Genomic DNA, 19382 nt, shown 5'->3' on the forward strand with positions numbered 1-19382 from the left:
GGGCAAAGCCAACAACATCCAAGGATGGTGTCAGGTCCACACGAATGGAAGGTCCAGGAAAACGATGACGGGAGCTACAAAGGCAGTCTGGTGTTCCTGACATCATGAGGATCGATCCTTCAGAGTGTGGAGAGGGCAAGGTGGCCTCACATTGTGGAGCTATATGCTAAATTCTACAAACCTTAGGAACGAAACTAAGCTGTGTTTCCTGAAACTGGCATGGCCATGCATTCTGCCATGCCTTCAAGAGCCTTGACTCACCCCAAGCAGTGCTTCCCCACCCACCCTGGCTGTCCATCAGAACCAGCAGTGGCCCCGTTGCTAGAGACTACTCTCATTCATCTGGTTGGGGCCAGGCATGGGCATTTTTAAAGCTTCCCAGGCATTTCTGTTAAGCTGCAGGGACTGGAACGAGACATCCCAGAAGGCGGTTTCTGAAGCACTGCACTTACTTGATGATAGCCGACACATTGGTGATCTTGTTAAAGAAATCAAACTCCCGCTGGTAAAAGTCCTTCGCTGGGCCCGACAAGGAGCCTGTGATCTCCTCTACTAACTGCTCCAGGAGGTCGCCGATGTCAGCTGCCAAGGAAACAGACGCTGAGTCTCTGTGGCTGCGGAAGACGCCCCTCAGGAATACCAGCGCTGTTTCCCAGCCCCCAGACGGGCAGTGCCCACTGTGTGCTCTGTAGGCTTGGTGAGACCGTAACACCTGCCATGCGCCCCTTCTGCTGTGTTGACACAGCTGACGCTGGTGGGAAAAGCTGCTGGTGCCTAAGCAGAGCTCAAGGCAGGGGCCAAGCGCACAACTGAGCGTGGAATCCTCACTGCTACACACCCAGTAAGAAAAATGCCCATATCATTTATGAATGTCACAGGTGAAGCAATGAGAATTAATTTTTATTAAACTCTACCCTGAATACATGGTTTTTTTTTTGTTGTTGTTGTTAAATAGAGGCACACAGTGGGCGGGGCTCTATTAAATAGTGCCTCTCGCAATTCAAATCCCAGGCTGAATTTAAATTCCTGGGCTCAAGAGATCCTCCTGCCTCAGCCACCTGAGTTGCTGGGACTATAGCTATTAGGTGGGACTACAGGTACGCATCACCACACCTGGCTTTTAAAGTATCCTTTGTGATGAAATGGGATGTGCATCTAAGGCAGGCGCTGTCCTGAGACGCACTTGGAGCTTGTCTGATTTTGGAGCCTGGACTAACCTTTTTCACAGACCTTGGTTTTTACTTGAAAAAATGACTGACAGACAACATATAGTTATTCAGACTGAGGGATGCGGCAGATGTTTTCCTGAAAATGAACAAAAAATGAATCTTCCACTCAAAGGAACAACTGAAACATTTTTTGGAAAACTTGGATCTGCCACTGTGAGCTCAACAGCTTCCCTTAAAAACCGTTTCTGATAAGACTGGCAGCATGTGAACAAATGATTTTTCCACATTGAATAAAGAAATACATCAACCTTTGAAAGATGTGTATAACTCACTGGCCTGTATTTTATAAATGCCCACTGTTTGATGTCATAAAAGCTGTCATGGGTCCAGGTGTGAAGCAGACCAATGGACTTGAACAAAACACAGCGTGAGAAGTTTACTGCCAAATTTAAGATGCCACACTGCAATTAACCTTTTTTTTGGGCGATCCTCGTGCCTTAGCCTCCCAAAGTGTTGGGATTACAAGTGTGAGCCACTGTGCCTGACCTGCAATTGGCTGAGCTACAAAAAATTAAAAATTAGCCAGTCGTGGTGGCATGCACCTACAGTCTCAGCTACTTGGGACGATGAGGCAGGAGGATCGCTTAAGCCCGGGTGGTTAAGGCTGCAGTGAGCCGTGATTACACCACTGCACTCCTGCCTGGGAGAGGGACCCTGCCTCTAAAAAAAGAAAACAAAAACTACCACTTGTCAAGTGTGGTGCAGTATCAAAAAGGATCTCCACAATGACCTGAAAGATTACTAACATACAACTTCCTTTTTCAAGTACATTCACTTCAACTGAAACAATGCTGCAACAGATCAACTGCAGAAGTGGAACGGAAATGAGAATCCAGCCATCTCCTACAAGGCAATGCCACTCTTTTGGCTCATTTTTGAGTTTTGGGGGGAAAGTTATTTTCCCAAAAAGATGTTATTTATGTTAACATGTAATGAATGAGCTTACATTTTCTGAAATTCTGTGTTAATTTCTAATCCTCGTTAACATTGACAGCTAATGCTCACATGAACCAGCGCTCTTTGAGGACCTCAATACTCATTTCTAACAGTGCAAGGGTCCTGAGGGTGTGCTATTTGGGAACCGCTGCCCTGGGCTAGCGGCCCCTTTCTCACACGCAGTCACAGTTGTGTTGAGCATGGAGACTCTGGAGAAGCAGCCATCGGAGCAGAAGGGTCTCACTCGCACTTGGGAGTGCAGGCTGGCATTGGACAGCAGGTTAGCAAAGGCGACATGAAGGAATGGTCCTGCTCCCATGTGTGCTGAAAGGTGAGAAGTGCCCTAGCAAAGGGTGGGAGTGGAGGGGTTGGTGAGCTGCGGCAGTGCAGGCTGGGGAGAGCCCTGTGGGCTGTAGAAGGTGCTTGGCAGTGCCCTGAAGACAGAAAGTGAGGCCTGTGGGAGGACAAAATACTCACGGTCTTTCTGGTGGCCTTCTTCGTCTAGATAAATGTTAGTCTTCATGTTCCAGATGAACTGGTGCGCCAGAAGCTGGGATTTAGACGCTGCCCACAGAATATACTCCCGCACATAGCCCATCTGCAGGAGAGCAAGGTCCCTGTCAGCCAGGCTCGGAGGGCCCTCTCCACGAGGAGGGCCTTGTCAGTAGCTGCTGACTCCCGGCATTTGGAAGGCCAGGAAAGAGTGAGGCTCAGTGGTTCTAGTGGTGTGGCCAAGCTCTCCAGGATTGGTGGCGAGTCCAGCTGGTGGCCAGGTCAAGTTCCAGCCGGCTGGTGGCTGGGACCTGAGGGGCAGGGGTGCAAAACGGGCTTCAGTCAACCTTTGTCTCCTCTGTGTCTTCCCATGGGTTTAAGAAGCACAACTCTCAAACCAATTTCTGGGGTTGTCAAGTACGAGAAAAAGCAGGCTGGGTACTAAAAACTCACTTGTTAGCTGGTTGTTTAGAACAATGTTCCAAAGTGACAGACAGGTTCCAGAAACATGCAGATACACCTCCTTCACAAGTTGACACATTGATATGATTAGGCTTTGTGTCCCCACCCAAATCTCATCTTGAATTGTAATCCTCAGGTGTTGAGGAAGAGACCTGGTGGGAGGTGACTGGATCAGGGGGACGGTTCCCCCATGCTGATCTCATGACAGTGAGTGAGTTCTCAGAAGATCTGACGGTTTTATAAATGTTTGACAGTTCCTCCTACACACACACTTTCTTTCGCTTGCTGCCAGGTAAGATGGACCTACTTCCCTTTCTACCATGATTCTGTTTCCTGAGGCCTCCCTAGCCATGTGGAACTGTGAGTCCATTAAGCCTCCTTTCTTTATAAATAAACCAGTCTTGGGAAGTTCTTTTTTTTGAGACATAGTCTTACTCTGTCACCCAGGCTGGAGTGCAGTGGCGCCATCTCAGCTCACTGCAACCTCCACCTCCCGGGTTCAAGCGATTCTCCTGCCTCAGCCTCCTGAGTAGCTGGGATTACAGACGCACGCCACCATGTCTGGCTAATTTTTGTATTTTTAGTAGAGACAGGGTTTCCCCATGTTGGTCGGGCTGGTCTTGAACTCCTCACTTCAGGTGATCACCCCCCTTGGCCTCCCAAAGTGTGGGAATTACAGGCATGAGCCACTGCACTCGGCCAGGAAGTTCTTTATAGCAGTGTGAAAATGGACTAATACACACATCTACGGTCACCAACCTAAGGATCTCTCCTCCTCTTCCTTCTTGGTCATTTTCCGCCACTCACAGTAGTAACTCCAGTTTTTCTTTTTAATTACAAAATTTTTTTTTGTTTGTTCCTAGAGCCGTAAGTTTCAAAACTCCAGTTTTAATTCCATGCCCTAGGTTTAAAAAGGTGAGCTGGCCTTTCTGGGTAGCCTCCTGGAGTCTATGGACACTGATCTGGTGAAGTATCCCTTGGATGGACATTTGTGACCTGGGTGAGGGGGGGTGGTCTTACCACACAGGCAGAAGTCCTCGCTTTGGGTTTCCCAATTCTTTTTTTTTTTTTTGAGACGGAGTCTTGCTCTGTCACCCAGGCTGGAGTGCAGTGGCCGGATCTCAGCTCACTGCAAGCTCCTCCTCTCGGGTTCACGCCATTCTCCTGCCTCAGCCTCCCCAGTAGCTGGGACTACAGGCACCCGCCACTTTGCCCGGCTAGTTCTTTTTTTTGTATTTTTTAGTAGAGACGGGGTTTCACCGTGTTAGCCAGGATGGTCTCGATCTCCTGACCTCATGATCCGCCCGTCTCGGCCTCCCAAAGTGCTGGGATTACAGGCTTGAGCCACCGCGCCCGGCCGGGTTTCCCAATTCTAACCCAGAAAATGGATCTAAAGATAAACTATGAATGTTCAATGTGTAGTGCTTTTTAAATATGTTTGCTTTATAATTGTGTAAACAATGACAGAGTTCCAAAGTCAAAATTATTAAATATGGTACATATCTGTTACTTCCATCCTGATCTCTCCCTCTTTGGCCATTTTTATTAACTTTTGATTTACTGTTCCCTTTTTTTTTTTTGTTTTTTGTTTTGAGACGGAGTTTTTTTTTTTTTTTTTTTTTGGTGAGATGGAGTCTCGCTCTGTTGCCCAGGCTAGAGTGCAGTGGCGCATCTCAGCTTGCTGCAAGCTCCGCCTCCTGGGTTCACACCATTCTCCTGCCTCAGTCTCCCGAGTGGCTGGGACTACAGACGCCTGCCACCACACCCGGCTAATTTTTTTTTTTTTTGTATTTTTAGTAGAGATGGGGTTTCACCATGTTAGCCAGGATGGTCTCCATCTCCTGACCTTGTGATCCGCCCGCCTTGGCCTCCCAAAGTGCTGGGATTACAGGCGTGAGCCACCGCGCCTGGCCTACTGCTCCTTTTTTTCAAAAAAAGTATAAACAAATATGTATGTACATTTGTATTGCCACAAGTGATATAAATTTTTTTAAACTTAAAAAAAATTCCAGGCCAGGGATGGTGGCACACACCTGTAATCCCAGCACTTTGGGAGGCTGAGGCAGGTGGATCACCTGAGGTCAGGAGTTCGAGACCAGCCTGACCAACATGGTGAAAACTCATGTCTACTAAATACAAAAAATAGGCCGGGCATGGTGACTCATGCCTGTAAACCCAGCACTTTGGGAGGCCAAGCGAAGTGGATCACCTGAGGTTAGGAGTTCAAGACCAGCCTGGCAAACATGGCGAAACCCTGCCTCTACTAAAAATACAAAAATTAGCCAGGTGTGGTAATGCACGCCTGTAATCCCAGCTACTTGGGAGGCTGGGGCAGAAAAATCACTTGAACCTGGGAGGTGGGGGTTGCAGTGAGCCGAGATTGTGCCACTGCACTCTAGACTAGGCAACAGACTCTGTCTCAATAAATAAATAAATAATAACAATTATTATTATTTTGAGACCGAGTGTCACTCTGTACCCCAGGCTGGAGTGCAGTGGCGCAATCTCGGCTTACTGCAAGCTCCACCTCCCAGGTTCATGCCATTCTCCTGCCTTAGCCTCCCTTGGTAGCTAGGACTACAGGCGCTCACCATCACGCCCAGCTAATATTTTCTATTTTTAGTAGAGACAGGGTTTCACCCTGTTAGCCAGGATGGTCTCGATCTCCTGACCTCGTGATCCGCCCACCTCGGCCTCCTAAAGTGCTGGGATTACAGGAGTGAGCCACCGTGCCTGGCCATTAATTAATTAATTAAAAAAATTAACCGGGTGTGGTGGCACATGCCTGTAATCCCAGCTACTTGGGAGGCTGAGGTAGGAGAATTGCTTGAACCCAGGAGGTAGAGGTTACAGTGAGCTGAGATCACGCCACTGCACTCCAGCCTGGACAACAAGAGTGAAACTGTGTCTAAAAAAAAAATATTTATATATATATATATTATATATATATATATACACCGGCTGAGTGTAGTGGCTCATGCCTGTAATCCTAGCACTATAGGAGGCCAAGGCGGGTGAATCACCTTGAGGTCAGGAGTTTGAGACCAGCATGGCCAACATGGTGAAACCCCATCTCTACTAAGAATACAAAAAATAAGCCAGGCATGGTGGCATGCACCTTCAATCCCAGCTACTTGGGAGGCTGAGGCAGGAGAACTGCTTGAATCTGGGAGGCAGAGGCTGCAATGAGCCGAGAGTGCCACTGCACTCTAGCCTGGGCAACAGAGAGAGACTCTGTCTCCAAAAAAAAAAAAAAAAAAAAATCCCTAAAAATGGACAGCAAGAAAGAAACCAGGGAAACTCGCTGAGTCCTGAGTTGGTACAACCAGACACAGAAGAATTGTTTCAGGCAGCCTTTCTCTGGTAGCCACCACCAAGAGTTCACACAGAGGCCCTGGGCACTGGCTCCCCTCCCCACTGCCTCTGGACCTAACTCTTATGCTAGGCCTGTATGGAAGCAGAGAGCCAAGCAGTCAAGGGAAAATAATGTGGGAGGGGAGCCAGGGGGAAGGAAACAGGTCCCTGAAGAGAAGGTGCCTCATGACAATCCTGTAAGTTGCCACCAGTGTGAAGGCTCCAGCTTGGTGAGTGTGGCTCCACACATATCACTGCTCTGAGGTGCAGAGAGCGTGGCACCACCTAGTGAGGGCAGTGAATGATTTCACAGGACTCAGTCTTTCAACAGAGGCTGGCTGCTGTTCTAGAAGCACTTTGGTCTACAGACTCTAGGACTAGCCCCTGGGACACCCAGTCATGGCACTCAGCCAGCCCACAGGTGGGCCACGTGGTGAGGGCTCAGCCAGGACACATGGAGTCTGCTGCCCAATTCAGTCAGGGAAACAAGGCCAGTTCTGGGGTTGGGGAAGAGGGCAGACAAGTTGCACTCAGACACAGAGTGCAGTGGGCAGGCTGGCACGAGGGCACAGGAGGCTCAGGCTCCTGGCTGTGGTCACTCTCATGGATATTTTCTGTGCCACGACCTGTGCTGAGTACTTTATGTCCACAGACACTGTTATGGGCTGAATTATGTCCCTTCAAATTCATATGTTATAGGAGCTCAGAATGGTACTATATTTGGAGATAGGTACTTTATAGAGGTGATTAAGGTAACATGAGGTCAATAGAGTGGGTCCTAATCTAGTATGATGGGTGTACTTATAAGGGGAGATTAGGACACAGACACACAAAAGGATGACCCTGTAAGGACTCACAGAGAAGACGGCTATCAATCAGTCAGGGAGATGGGCATGGTGGCTCAGACCTATAATGGTGGCTCAGACACTTTTGGAGGCGGAGGTGGGCAGACTGCCTGAGCTCAGGAGTTTGAGACCAGCCTGGGAAAACATAGCGAAACTCTATCTCTACAAAAAATACAAAAATTGGCCGGGTGCGGTGGCTCAAGCCTGTAATCCCAGCACTTTGGGAGGCCGAGACGGGCGGATCACAAGGTCAGGGGATCGAAACCACCCTGGCTAACACGGTGAAACCCCATCTCTACTAAAAAAATACAAAAAATTAGCCAGGAGTGGTAGCGGGTGCCTGTAGTCCCAGCTACTCGGGAGACTGAGGCAGGAGAATGGCGTGAACCCGGGAGGCGGAGCTTGCAGTGAGCTGAGATCCGGCCACTGCACTCCAGCCTGGGCGACAGAGCGAGACTCCACCTCAAAAAAAAAAAAAAAACACAAAAATTAGCTGGGTGTGGTGGCGCATACCTGCCATCCCAGTTACTTGGGAGGGGTAGCGGGTGAGGTGCTGAGGTGGGAGGATGGCTGGAGCCCGGGAGGTTGAGGCTGCAGTGAGCTGAGATCATGCCACTGCACTCTAGTCTGAGTGACACAGCGAGACCCTGTCTCTTAAAAAAAAAAAAAAAAAAAAAAAAAAAAAAAAGGCCGGGCGCTGTGGCTCACGCCTGTAATCCCAGCACTTTGGGAGGCCGAGGTGGGAGGATCACGAGGTCAGGAGATCGAGACCATCCTGGTCAACACGGTGAAACCCCGTCTCTACTAAAAATACAAAAAATTAGCCGGGCGCGGTGGCGGGTGCCTGTAGTCCCAGCTACTCGGGAGGCTGAGGCAGGAGAATGGCGTAAACCCAGGAGGCGGAGCTTGCAGTGAGTTGAGATTGCGCCACTGCACTCCAGCCTGGGAGACAGAGCGAGACTCCGTCTCAGAAAAAAAAAAAAAAAAAAAAAAAAGGCAGGGAGACAGGCCTCAGAAGGAAGCAACCCTGCTCACACCTTGACCTTGGACTTCTGGCCTCCAGAATTCATGGGTTTTTTGTTTGTTTTGTTTTGTTTTTTGGCCTCCACAATGCTGAGAATAGACATTTCTGTCATTTAAGCTGCCCAGTCTGTGGTGCTTCATTACGCAGCCCTGGCAGACTAATGCATACGTCACCTCGTTAATCTTCCTCACCACTTCCGGCTGAAGAGAGCAGGATTCAGGGATTTGAGGTGACCCCACCAACGAGAGGGAAGCCTGGCCAGGCTGGCAACAGCCCCAGAACCGGCTCACTCCGCAGAGCATGCTTGGACCTCAGGGTGAGGCAGTGGGTGAACATGGCTTCCCCTGGCATGGCACTGGGTATCAAGAGACAATCACAGAGGCTCGGGTAGGGGGAGCAAGGGGACTGCTGGGCAGCCCTGTCCCTGAGGAGGCTCTGAGGAGCCTGTGAGGGCCGGGGATAGACCAGGCACAGGCTGGGTGTGGAGCACACTCTGCAAGTGAAGAGGACGGCCATGCAGGTGCAAGCTTACCTTGTCGTACCTGAGGGCCTGCACGATCTGGGGGATGTAGAAGAGGATGGCGTCCTGTGGAGGAGGAGCAGAGTTGGTCATGACTTCTAAGAGCAGAGCCACCCAACCCTATGGCCCAGGTCCTGCCTCTGCTTCTGCTCTGCCCACAGCAGGGCTGAAAACTGGGGAAAGCCCGGAGGATGGCGGGCAAACAGACTGATGGCTCAGAACACAGGAATGGAGGAAACAGGTAAAAGGAGCAAGGCTCCTGCTCTACAGTGGGTGGGAGGGCCTCACGCTCCTCACTGGGGAGCCTGCCTCAGGGAAATGGTCTGCTGTGGGTCAGACTCTAGAATATTCCAGAGGCCTTTCTCCACCATCATCATAGCTGTCTCGTGGGCTCCTTGGGCTCCCACAAGGAGGGAGGGACCCTCCATGGGCAAGGTCACTGTGGGGTTCCAAGACACAGCTGCACTGCCATGTGGGTTGTGCACAGCTGCCGCGCCACCTCATAATCAAACTCAAGTAAACTGTATGTCTTTAACTCAAACACCTCACTCAGGTCAAAAAACAAATGTAACTAGAGAACACATTTGAATTAGAACTAAATCCATCTTCTACAACTACTTGAACAAAAACAGGGAAAGGAACAGTATGTAATGGGGCGACCTCATGGCCAGTGGTGGGGCCTGTGCCTCTCTCCAGGTAAGACCCCTCCCAACAGTCCCACCAGAGGCCAGCTCAGCAGGGCCCTGGGCTCACCGGAGGGAAGGACCGCAGGACTTTCACCCCGTACTGTGCTGTGAGAGGGTGCGGCGGGTACATGCTGGAGAAGTAGGAGAGGCCCGTGGGTGGGTCTGTGGGTGCCCAGCACAGCACATGGCTGAGCTCCGGAGCGTCGGCGTCGATGGTGTGCCAGGTGACCAGGAACTGCGGAGGAGGTGGGGAGATGCTGTGGCTTGGGCAGTCCCGGGACCTCTGGAGATACCTGGCCCACTAGCCACACCACAAGGATGGTCATGAGAAGTGATGTTTCTAAGCATCTGTAACCATGTGGAAGATGCTTCTGATGTGTTATGGAAAACAGCGTAACTGCAATTAGGGTGAAGTGCATTACATTTTCTTCTACTGTAAACAAATAAATGCTACAAACAAGGAATAGACAACACAGGAAATCAGAAAAATCATGAATAGTACTGAAGTTGCCACGTGGCTATTTTTGTCTCATTTCCAGTTTCAGGCATTTCTGTCTCATTTCTAGTTTCAGTGCTGTTTTGTGCAGTTTGAACTCAGGCCCTGGCACATGGGCTACACTACCTTGATCGCTTCAGGCACGTCACTAACGGCTCCTGGGTCCAACCGAACGAGACGGGTCACTTCGTTCCCGATGGCTTCTGTGTTCTTAAACCTACAGGGCACAGAGGGTATGGGTGGTGCTGCCTCGCCAGGGAAACCGCGCTCTCCCACACACTAGAGGGAGGGGAGCCAGAGGGAAACGCTGAACTGGAGGGATTCACATCAATACCAAGTGACGGCTTGGGTACAAACAAATAGAAAGAATGAAGACCTGCTATTTGATAGCACAACTGGGGGACTACAGCCAATAATAATTGTACATTGAAAAATAACTTTAAAAGAGTGTAGGCCAGGTGCGGTGGCTCATGCCTGTAATCCCAACACTTTGGGAGGCCGAGGCGGGCGAATCACAAGGTCAGATCGAGACCATCCTGGCTAACACAGTGAAACCTCGTCTCTACTAAAAATACAAAAAATTAGCCGGGTATGGTGGCGGGTGCCTGCAGTCTCAGCTACTTGGGAGGCTGAGGCAGGAGAATGGTGTGAAGCCAGGAGGCGGAGCTTGCAGTGAGCCCAGATCGTGCCACCACAGTCCAGCCTGGGCGACAGAGTGAGACTCCGTCTCAAAAAAATAAAAAAGAGTGTAACTGGATTGTTTGTAACTCCAAGGATAAATGCTTGAGGGGATGGATACCCCATTCTTTGAGATGTGCTTATCTTACATTGCATGCCTGCATGAAAACATTCCATGCACCTCATAAATACAGACGTCTACTACATTTGCACAGAAATTTAAAAAAAAGTTTAAATAAAAAAATGGTTAGCCAGGTGACGGCTAAATGTTCTATTATGCCACTAACTAGCAGGTCTGAACATTAGTGCTTTTTTTTAAAAAAAAGCATTATTATCCGCTGTGATGAAATGCTGGAACTTTCTTAAAGAAACACATATTTTCCTACACTTACTGTTCAAAAGGCTTCCTTTCACCATCCTTGTCCTAAATCTCCTGCCTCTTATTGCTTTTCCTACCATATCTTCCCCTGACTCTCCACAGCTACCCATCCAGTGAGTCAGTGTCTCAGTCCACAGTCCAGGGGCCACAAGGCACCTGGCCCATGAAGGGGCAGCTACTAGTTTCCAGGTGTTCCCACCTCAGGCTAATGCAAGGCAGATGCCCCACGAGCACTGTGCTTTGAGGCAATGCAGAGCTGCTCTGCGATCCTACTCCAGAGGATCAAAGTAGGGCTGGAGGGAGGATGCAGTACACTGGCAGGTCTGGGCTCACAACGGAGAATCACCCACCCTGGACACATTCATGGGAGGCTGTGGATCATCTGGTGGAATTCTCTTTTTTTTTTTAGTAGAGATGGGGTTTCACCGTGTTAGCCAGGATGGTCTCGATCTCCTGACCTCGTGATCCGCCCGTCTCGGCCTCCCAAAGTGCTGGGATTACAGGCTTGAGCCACCGCGCCCGGCCGGAATTCTCTTTTTTTTTGGAGACAGAGTCTCGCTCTGTCACCCAGGCTGGAGTGCAGTGGCGCGATCTCAGCTCACTGCAAGCCCCGCCTCCTGGGTTCACACTATTCTCCTGCCTCTGCCTCTGGAGTAGCTGGGACTACAGGTGACCGCCACTGCGCCTGGCTAATTTGTTCTGTATTTTTAGTAGAGACGGGGTTTCACCGTGTTAGCCAGGATGGTCTTCATCTCCTGACCTCGTGATCCACCCGCCTCGGCCTCCCAAAGTGCTGGGATTACAGGCTTGAGCCACTGGGCCCGGCCCCATCTGGTGGGATTCTAAACAGGGACTCTGCAGTCCCTCTCAGCCACCATTGGTCTGAGGTTCTGTTCCTGTAAGAGCTGCCACAGGCAGTTCACAGGAATGTGGCTGCTGTCTGCAGCATGTGCCTCCTCCGACTACTCTGCCACTGAAAGGTGACATCCAGGAACAAACCCAAACCCTCCCCAAGGCGGATCTGGCAGCCGCCTGCCAGGAGTGACAGCCTCCACATGCCTCCTATCCGGCATGAATCAGATCTTGGCTCTGAATTCACCCTGCTGCTACCTCCCTAGGCTCCAGGTGCTGCAGCACCCCAGGCAGGCATCTGAAAAGATCACAAGGGTTGCTGGGTTATCTCTGCACAGAAGAGCTGGGGGAGTGTCCTGGCGCTTCATGATCAAAGTAGCCTGCTAGACTACTTCCTGACCGTCCTTGAGAGGGGCTGCAGGGTGCTCCCCAGCATTCATGACCCAGCTGGCAGGCGCCCTGCTCTGGGCCTCTGGTGAGGCCTGTATCAGGCCGTGGTGCCTGGGGGCCCACCTGGCAGGCAGCTGCACAGCCAGGTAGGGAGAGATGCTCCAGGCCAGGTTCACGTTGTCCTTCCACTGCTTCTCACTCAGGCTGATGTACTTAGATCTCCAGTTGGCCACACTGTTCTCTCCGGCCTGGTCTAGCTCCAGTTCTGGGGCTGACAGTGGGTTGTACCATGTGATGAGCCGCTCGATCTCAGTGGCCTGGCAAGATAAGATATAAGGCCTGATATGCACGCCTTCTGTGAGTGACCACACACTGCCCCAGCCACCAGGTATTGTACGGGCAGGTGGTGGGCAGCAGGCACAGCTGCACCTGTGGGCCTCACCAGCAGGGACAGCAGCAGCGTCCTTCGCTTCATGTAGTATTTGTGTAGCTGGGAGCCCCGGTTGGTTTTCTTAGACATGCCTAGGAAGAAAGACAAAGCACAGGTGTAGTCCTCAGATGCCACCTGCCTGCCCTGAGTTTCTAAACCTAGAGGAAGCTTGCAGTGCTCTGTTCTGTTGTCTGAGCAAGTGTCCATCAAGTAGCTTGCAACCAGAATGGTAACTTGTATGTGAGGGCCCCAGGAGCATGCCTCCCACTGACCTGACTTCTTGGAGATGGTGGACATGCCACTGGACAGGGGGTAGGTGTTGATCCAGCCTTGGGTGGCTTGTTGCCGAGAGCCAACAGTTATGTCCAGGTTGCTCCGGGTGTCCTGATTATCTGAGGGCAAACACATTGTTGATTCTAGAGTGAGGTGGCTCAAGAAAAGGTATCACAAAAAGTAAACTAATATTCACCAGAGATAAGGCAATCAGTGGTACAGTGGGAAAGAGTCCTGGAATTGACTGCAGGAACAAACCTGTCTGGATGGTGAGTTTTCCAAAAGCGTGAGTAATTCTTTAACTATTCTAGATGGAATGCTTAAACATTTTAATTATATTTCTTCTATCCTTTTCAAATATTTTTTATTTAATTAATTCATTTATTTATTTTTGAGATGGAGTTTTGCTCCTGTCACCCAGGGTGGAGTGCAATGACACAATCTCAGCTCACTGCAACCTCCGCCTCCTAGGTTCAAGCAATTCTCCTGCCTCAGCCTTCCGAGTAGCTGGGATTACAGGTGCCTGCCACCACACCCAGCCCATTTTTGTATTTTTAATAGAGACGTGGTTTCGCCATGTTGGCCAGCTGGTCTTGAACTCCTGACCTCAGGTGATCCACCGGCTTCGGCCTCCCAAAGTGTGGGATTACAGGCGTGAGCCACCGTGCCCGGTCTATTTTTCATTTTTGAGAGGGAGTCTCGCTCTGTTGTAGTACAATGGCGCAAACTCGGCTCACTGCAACCTCTACCTCCTGGGTTCAAGCTATTCTCCTGCCTCAGCCTCCCGAGTAGCTGGGACTATAAGCACCTACCACCAGGCCTGGCTAATTTTTGTATTTTTAGTAGAGATGGGGTTTCACCATATTGGCCAGGCTGGTCTCGAACTCCTGATCTCAGGTGATCCACCTGCCTTGGCCTCCCAAAGTGCTGGGATTACAGGCATGAGCCACCGCGCCTGGCCTTCTTCTATCCTTTAAAATATTATAGGCTGGGCACAGTGGTTCATGTCTGTAATCCCAGCACTTTGGGAGGCTAAGGCAGGTGGATCGCTAGAGGCCAGGAGTTCGAGACCAGTCTGGACAACAAGGCAAGACCCCTATCTGAACAACAACAATAATAAACATTAGCTGGGGGAGCTGGCATGTGTCTGTAGTCCTAGCTGCTTGTGAGGCTGAGGTGGGAGAATCGCTTGCACCCAGGAGTCTGAGGTTGCAGTGGGCTATGATTACACAATTGCATTCCAGCCCGGGTGACAGAATAAGACTCCATTTCTAAAAAAAGTAGAAAATATAATAAAACAAGTATCATAATTTTCTTGATAAAGGATGGCAATTACCTGATCACCGGTAATGTATAGTCCTTTAGCAGGGTGATAACTTGAGGGCCTGTGGGGCAGACTGTAAGGACTGTTTGCCCTCTTCTAAGTGGAGCCAGAAAGCTGCCTTAGAAAATCACTGCATCTACTTCTTTCTTTCCTTTTCCTGCTAGTCAGGTTGTCACCCGTGGGTCTGCTAAAGAAAACCCTACTGGCCAGGCACAGTGGCTCACACCTCCCAGCACTTTGGGAGGCTGAGGTGGGTGGATCATGAGGTCAGGAGTTTGAGACCAGCCTGGCCAATATGGTGAAACCCCGCCTCCACTAAAAAATAAAAAAATTAGTCAGGCATGGTGGCACACACCCATAGTTCCAGCTACTCAGGAGGCTGAGGCAGGATAATTGCTTGAACCCAGGAGGCAGAGGTTGTAGTGAGCCAAGATCGCGCTACTGCACTCCAGCCTGGGTGACAGAGTAAGACTCTGTCTCTCAAAAAAAAAAAAAAAGAAAACCCTCTGTCTCGTCTCTCAGTCTGTGCTTAGTAATCAGCTAGGTACTGGGAGAACAAGGGCATGGCCTCCTTGGAGCTGTTTGCTGCTTGTTTGTGTGGTATGTTTCCCTTAAGCATTCCCTTCCCTGGAATGCTGTGCCCCATCCACCCTGCATGCCTGTGCAGCCTTTCAGACTCAGATCAACCGTCATCTCTTCCAGAAAACCATCTCTGACTCCCCACTCTGGAGGGGCCGAGTGTCTATCCCGAGGAGTGCTCCCACAGTCCCCCCATATTGAAATCACCTGTCCATTTGACTGCCTCCTACCAGATGACAACAGACCACACCCCAGTCATGTGGGTGCACTAGCTTCAGCCCAATCCTGGGCCGTCAGCTGCTCAGAGGGGTGTGTGAACGCAGCCCGTGCCAGTGCAGGGAAAGTGCGGAGAGTGGAGTCTGCTCAGGGTCCTTGGGTGCGGGTTTATGCTTCTCAGCTTAGGCTGGAGAAGCAGAGCCAGGCAAGCGCCGGCCTCCAATGACCGTGCAACACAGCCAAGGCCAGGGCTCAGGGGGCTCTAACTGCTTCTCCGTCCCTACCTCTGGGACCCTCAGGGCTGCCCACGTTGCACCCCTGTCCTGCCTGCCTCCACCATGAGCGGCTGCACTGCTGAGGGTTACCTGGGGGAACAAGCTGGCTGGCGGTCAGGTACTTCTTATCTGAGAACATGGCGGTCCAAAATTTAATCATGATGCTTATGTCTTCACGCAGCCGCTTCTCTCCTTGAGTAGGGAACTTTGGGGGACAGCTTCAAACAACCATAAGAGGACAAGGGCTGAGTGTCTGGAGTTGGGGACTAGAGGCCAGTCACACAAAGCAGTGAGAGGTGATGTACACAGTTTCTTAATGACAAAGGGTCAGCCCAAAGCCCGTCATTAGCAAGGATGATCTGGCCCATTCCCATGGGAAGGTGTGGTGGCTCCGGAGCCCTCTTATGCCCTCCTCCCTCACTGCCCACAGCAGCCCCTACAGCTTTCCACTGAAGCTGCGCTTGTGGCAGATCAGGGCAATGAAGCTGCACTCATACAACAGCACAGTCTATGGGTGCAGAGCCCCAGGCAGTGGGTGTTTGCAATTCTTTGTGCAATAAGCCTTCACATTAACAGGGAAATTAAATGGACGCACTTAATCTCCTAAATCAGTTGAACTGAGGGAAAATTTGCCTACATCTCGCTGGGAGGCTAGCTCTCAGTACACAGGACACATGCACAGGGCTGAGGGTATTTAAATCCAGGGGGCCAGGGCTACTGAAGGAGGAGGTTGGTGAGCACAACTGGGCAACTGTGTACTCCTGTGAGTGACTTCCTGGGGGTCTGGGGCGGTAGAGCACTTGCAGGGGCTGGGCCATCCCTGGACGCTGCACAGCACACCTTGGGGGAGTACCTGAAGTAGTCAAAGGCAGTGGAGTAGATCTTCTCGCGAAGCACATTGCGGATGGTTGCATTTGGAACCACGTCGGCATGCAGGAGGGACAGCCCCAGGGTCAGCAGCCTGTGAGGGAGCCCGGGACCCAGTCAGAGCAGGAGCCTGGCCTGGGGCCAAGTTCACCCTCTGGACTCTCTTCCCTGCCCTTCCAGGAGCAGCTCACTGAAATGTGTTCCCTGTCTACGGAAGTACTGTGACACACAGACGCCCCACGACACACTGTACACACCAGGGGCCCTGTGCTCCCCAGGAAGAGGGCCCTCACTTGAAGCGGGGCCCGATGGCCGCCACATGCCGGTTCATGCTCCCCTTGGCCCCGCCGATGTTCAGGGACATGGAGCGCTGCAGCAGGCTGGAGAAGATCTCCACTTGGTCAGAGCTGCAGTACTTGGCGATCTCAAACCGCTGCACCAGGAACTGAGTGAGAAGAGGAAGACACTGTGGTGGTGGGGCTGCGCTGGGCTAACCCTGGGACCGGCAGAGACAGCTGAGGAGGGGCTCTGGGCTGACTGGCCGGGCTTGCCAGAGGCTGGAACAGTTAGCCCCTGAGGTCACAGCGTCTGAAAACCTGCAGGCCTCGGGTTCAGCTACCCCCACCCCAAGAACAGTCCTGGCCCCCCCAGGTGGAGCACCCCAGAGCCTTGGTGGGGGAACAGGCACGTACGTCGATCCAGATGTAGTGCGGGGTCACTTCGGGAGGACAGGGTTTGGGTTGACTCGCTTCCGAGGCGGCCAAGGGGTCTGCTTCCTTTATCTCAGCAGAAAACAGGCCAAACTTCTGCTCCACCGTCATGTGCCAGGCCCCTGCCATCTCCCGCATGAACTACAGGTACAGAAGGAATGTTAGCTCCTCTGTGAAACACAAAAAGGGGCTACTGTCATGTTTTCTCTAATTAAAAAAAAGGAACATATGCTCACTGAGTAAGATTTAGAAACCGAGAAAAGTATGAAGAAAAAAATGAAGATCACCTATAGTCCCACATCCCAGGGTCATCCGTGTCAGTGCTTGGTGTATTTTCTCCAGCCTCTCGAGGCTGCATTCTGCTCAACCCAGTTCACGGTGTGGACGTTGCAGGGTGTGAGATGGCAGCACCCGGGATGTGCCTGATGCCCTGACAGGCACTGGGTAGCTGACTTTTCTCTATAACCCTGAGAACCCTCTGTAGCTGTGAGCGGGAAGACCCCTGTGTGGGCTGCTGAGCTGGCAAGGGCAGAAGAGGGTTCTGGATCCAGAGCCTGGCTCCTCCTCTCCACCCCACACAGACCCTACCCGATGCCTTCATCCCACTAACCAGATCAGGAACAGCCCATGGAGCTGAGGAGAGCCTGCAGCCACCATGGCTAGGCCTGGGAGCCCAAGCTCTGGCTGCTCCCACGGCCCGGTCATGCTCAGCCAGGTCCCCATTCCTTGGGGAGGCATGAGGGGTGCCCACAGGGAGCAGCATAGTGCCAGGGAGACACCTAGGTGCTGGAGAGAGTAAGAGGTGCGGCTCACATGTGGAAAGCCCCCACAATTTCTGGGTGTTTTTACAAGGAGACCAAGAAACAGCATTTGGCGTCTGGCCATAGAGGATTTCTATCCCTCTATTGCCCCAGCAACACCAACTCCTGCAAGGGCTCCAGGCGCCTGTGCAGACGTGCAACAAGGCCCAGTGAGCAGAACACACACCGAGGCTCCTCTCCAGTACCCATCACCTCCCTTCTTCCTCATGAGGTGGATCAGGGTGGCCACGTGGCCAGTCACGGAGCTCTCAGTCAGGCTCCCTGCTGGCTGGGGCAGCCACTGTTCTCCCCGGCCACTCTAATGAGCCAGGGAGAGCGAACTGGGCAAGGCCCTGGGAGTGCATGCCAGGGTGAGCTTCATAAGGTCAAGGCAGCTGGCCTCTGCCTTTTGCACTCTGTTCTTGTCTTCCTTCCTGCTGGGAGGCACAGAAGCCATCTGGAAGCCATGAGGGTAGAGACAAAGGCCACATAAACCCAAGATGGCCAGGAGCCGACAGGAGCCTGGGGCGGGGCTGCACTACTCTGTCTGCTGCTTCCCTCTAAGCTGCCCGTGGGGTGAGGACTCCTGGGGGATGAGACACTAGAACCACTAGAACCTGCTTTCTGTTTCCTGAAGACCGATGTAGTCTTATGGAAACAGACAAGGGAGCAAAAAATGTGCCAGGGCAAGAACCGCCAGGGATAAGAAGCCACGGCAGAGCCACACTCCCACCTATTTGTTAAACAACCACATCCTGGTGGCTGCCTCTGTGCCAGGGCCTCGTGGGCTCTGGGCGTGGTGCCGCAAATGAAGACAAACATGACCACACAGTCTACGGTGGGGACCACAGACAATAAGAAATAAGCTACACACACTGAGAAACACTAAGAAACAGCAGTGCGAGTGAGCGTGTGACAGACCTGGTGGCCAGGGAGAGCCCTGGCAAGGAGGGGACATCTGAGATGAGCCCTGGAGGAGATGCAGGAGTGAGGCGCAAGGCACGGCTGTCTGAGAAGAGGGAGTGTATGACACGGCCTATGGTGGGAGCAGCCCAGGAGGGCAGCTTCAAAAGTGAAGCTGACGGGATGTGCGGAGAATCATCCGTGGGAAGTGCAGGCCGGACCCCAGCATGGCCACAGCACAGCAAGCGAGGGGAGGAGAGGGGATGGAAGTTGGGTGGGAAGGGGGCTTGCAGGTCACAGAAACAGGCCCGCCTTTGAGTCTGTAGGGGGGCTCTGATTCCCCCCTGGCTTGCACCAGCTGCATGTGGAGAAGGGGAAGATGCCTGGGGGTGGGGAGCAGGAGGCCAGGCCAGGGGGCAGCAGCTGGGATGCTGGGACTTGTCAGATCCTGGATAAACCTCAAAGGTGAAACTGATTGGATGTGCTGAGAGTCATCTGTGGGATGTGCACAAGAGGAAGTCAAAGATGTCTGAGCAGAGGGAAGGACCTCGCTGGCATCTACAGTGAAGGGAAGGACCATGCTGGCATCTACAGCGAAGGAAGGGGCCATGCTGGCATCTGCAGTGAAGGGAGGGACCTCGCTGGCATCTACAGTGAAGGGG

At 51.9% G+C, this 19382-nt stretch overlaps 1 protein-coding gene across 4 annotated transcripts in view; it reads right to left on the reverse strand.

Moving 5' to 3' along the window:
* PI4KA (phosphatidylinositol 4-kinase alpha) overlaps positions 1-19382 on the reverse strand; it is a 145014-nt gene that overhangs the window by 9786 nt on the left and 115846 nt on the right. For 3 of the 4 annotated variants that reach the window (XR_004178955.1, XR_004178954.1, XM_031656473.1), the window contains exons 33-44: positions 17000-17158; positions 16601-16752; positions 16294-16401; positions 15531-15658; positions 13046-13165; positions 12786-12865; positions 12467-12660; positions 10171-10261; positions 9616-9783; positions 8875-8928; positions 2643-2763; positions 453-582 (exon numbers count right to left, since the gene is read on the reverse strand). Coding sequence is in view for 2 of the 4 variants with exons in the window: in XM_031656473.1 (XP_031512333.1) it covers positions 453-582; positions 2643-2763; positions 8875-8928; positions 9616-9783; positions 10171-10261; positions 12467-12660; positions 12786-12865; positions 13046-13165; positions 15531-15658; positions 16294-16401; positions 16601-16752; positions 17000-17158 (1505 nt within the window). In the remaining 2 variants the exon portion in view is untranslated. The other variant, XM_031656474.1, reaches the window with a different exon arrangement.

Source organism: Papio anubis, chromosome 16 (assembly GCF_008728515.1).
Source record: "Papio anubis isolate 15944 chromosome 16, Panubis1.0, whole genome shotgun sequence".
Lineage (NCBI taxonomy): Eukaryota > Metazoa > Chordata > Mammalia > Primates > Cercopithecidae > Papio > Papio anubis.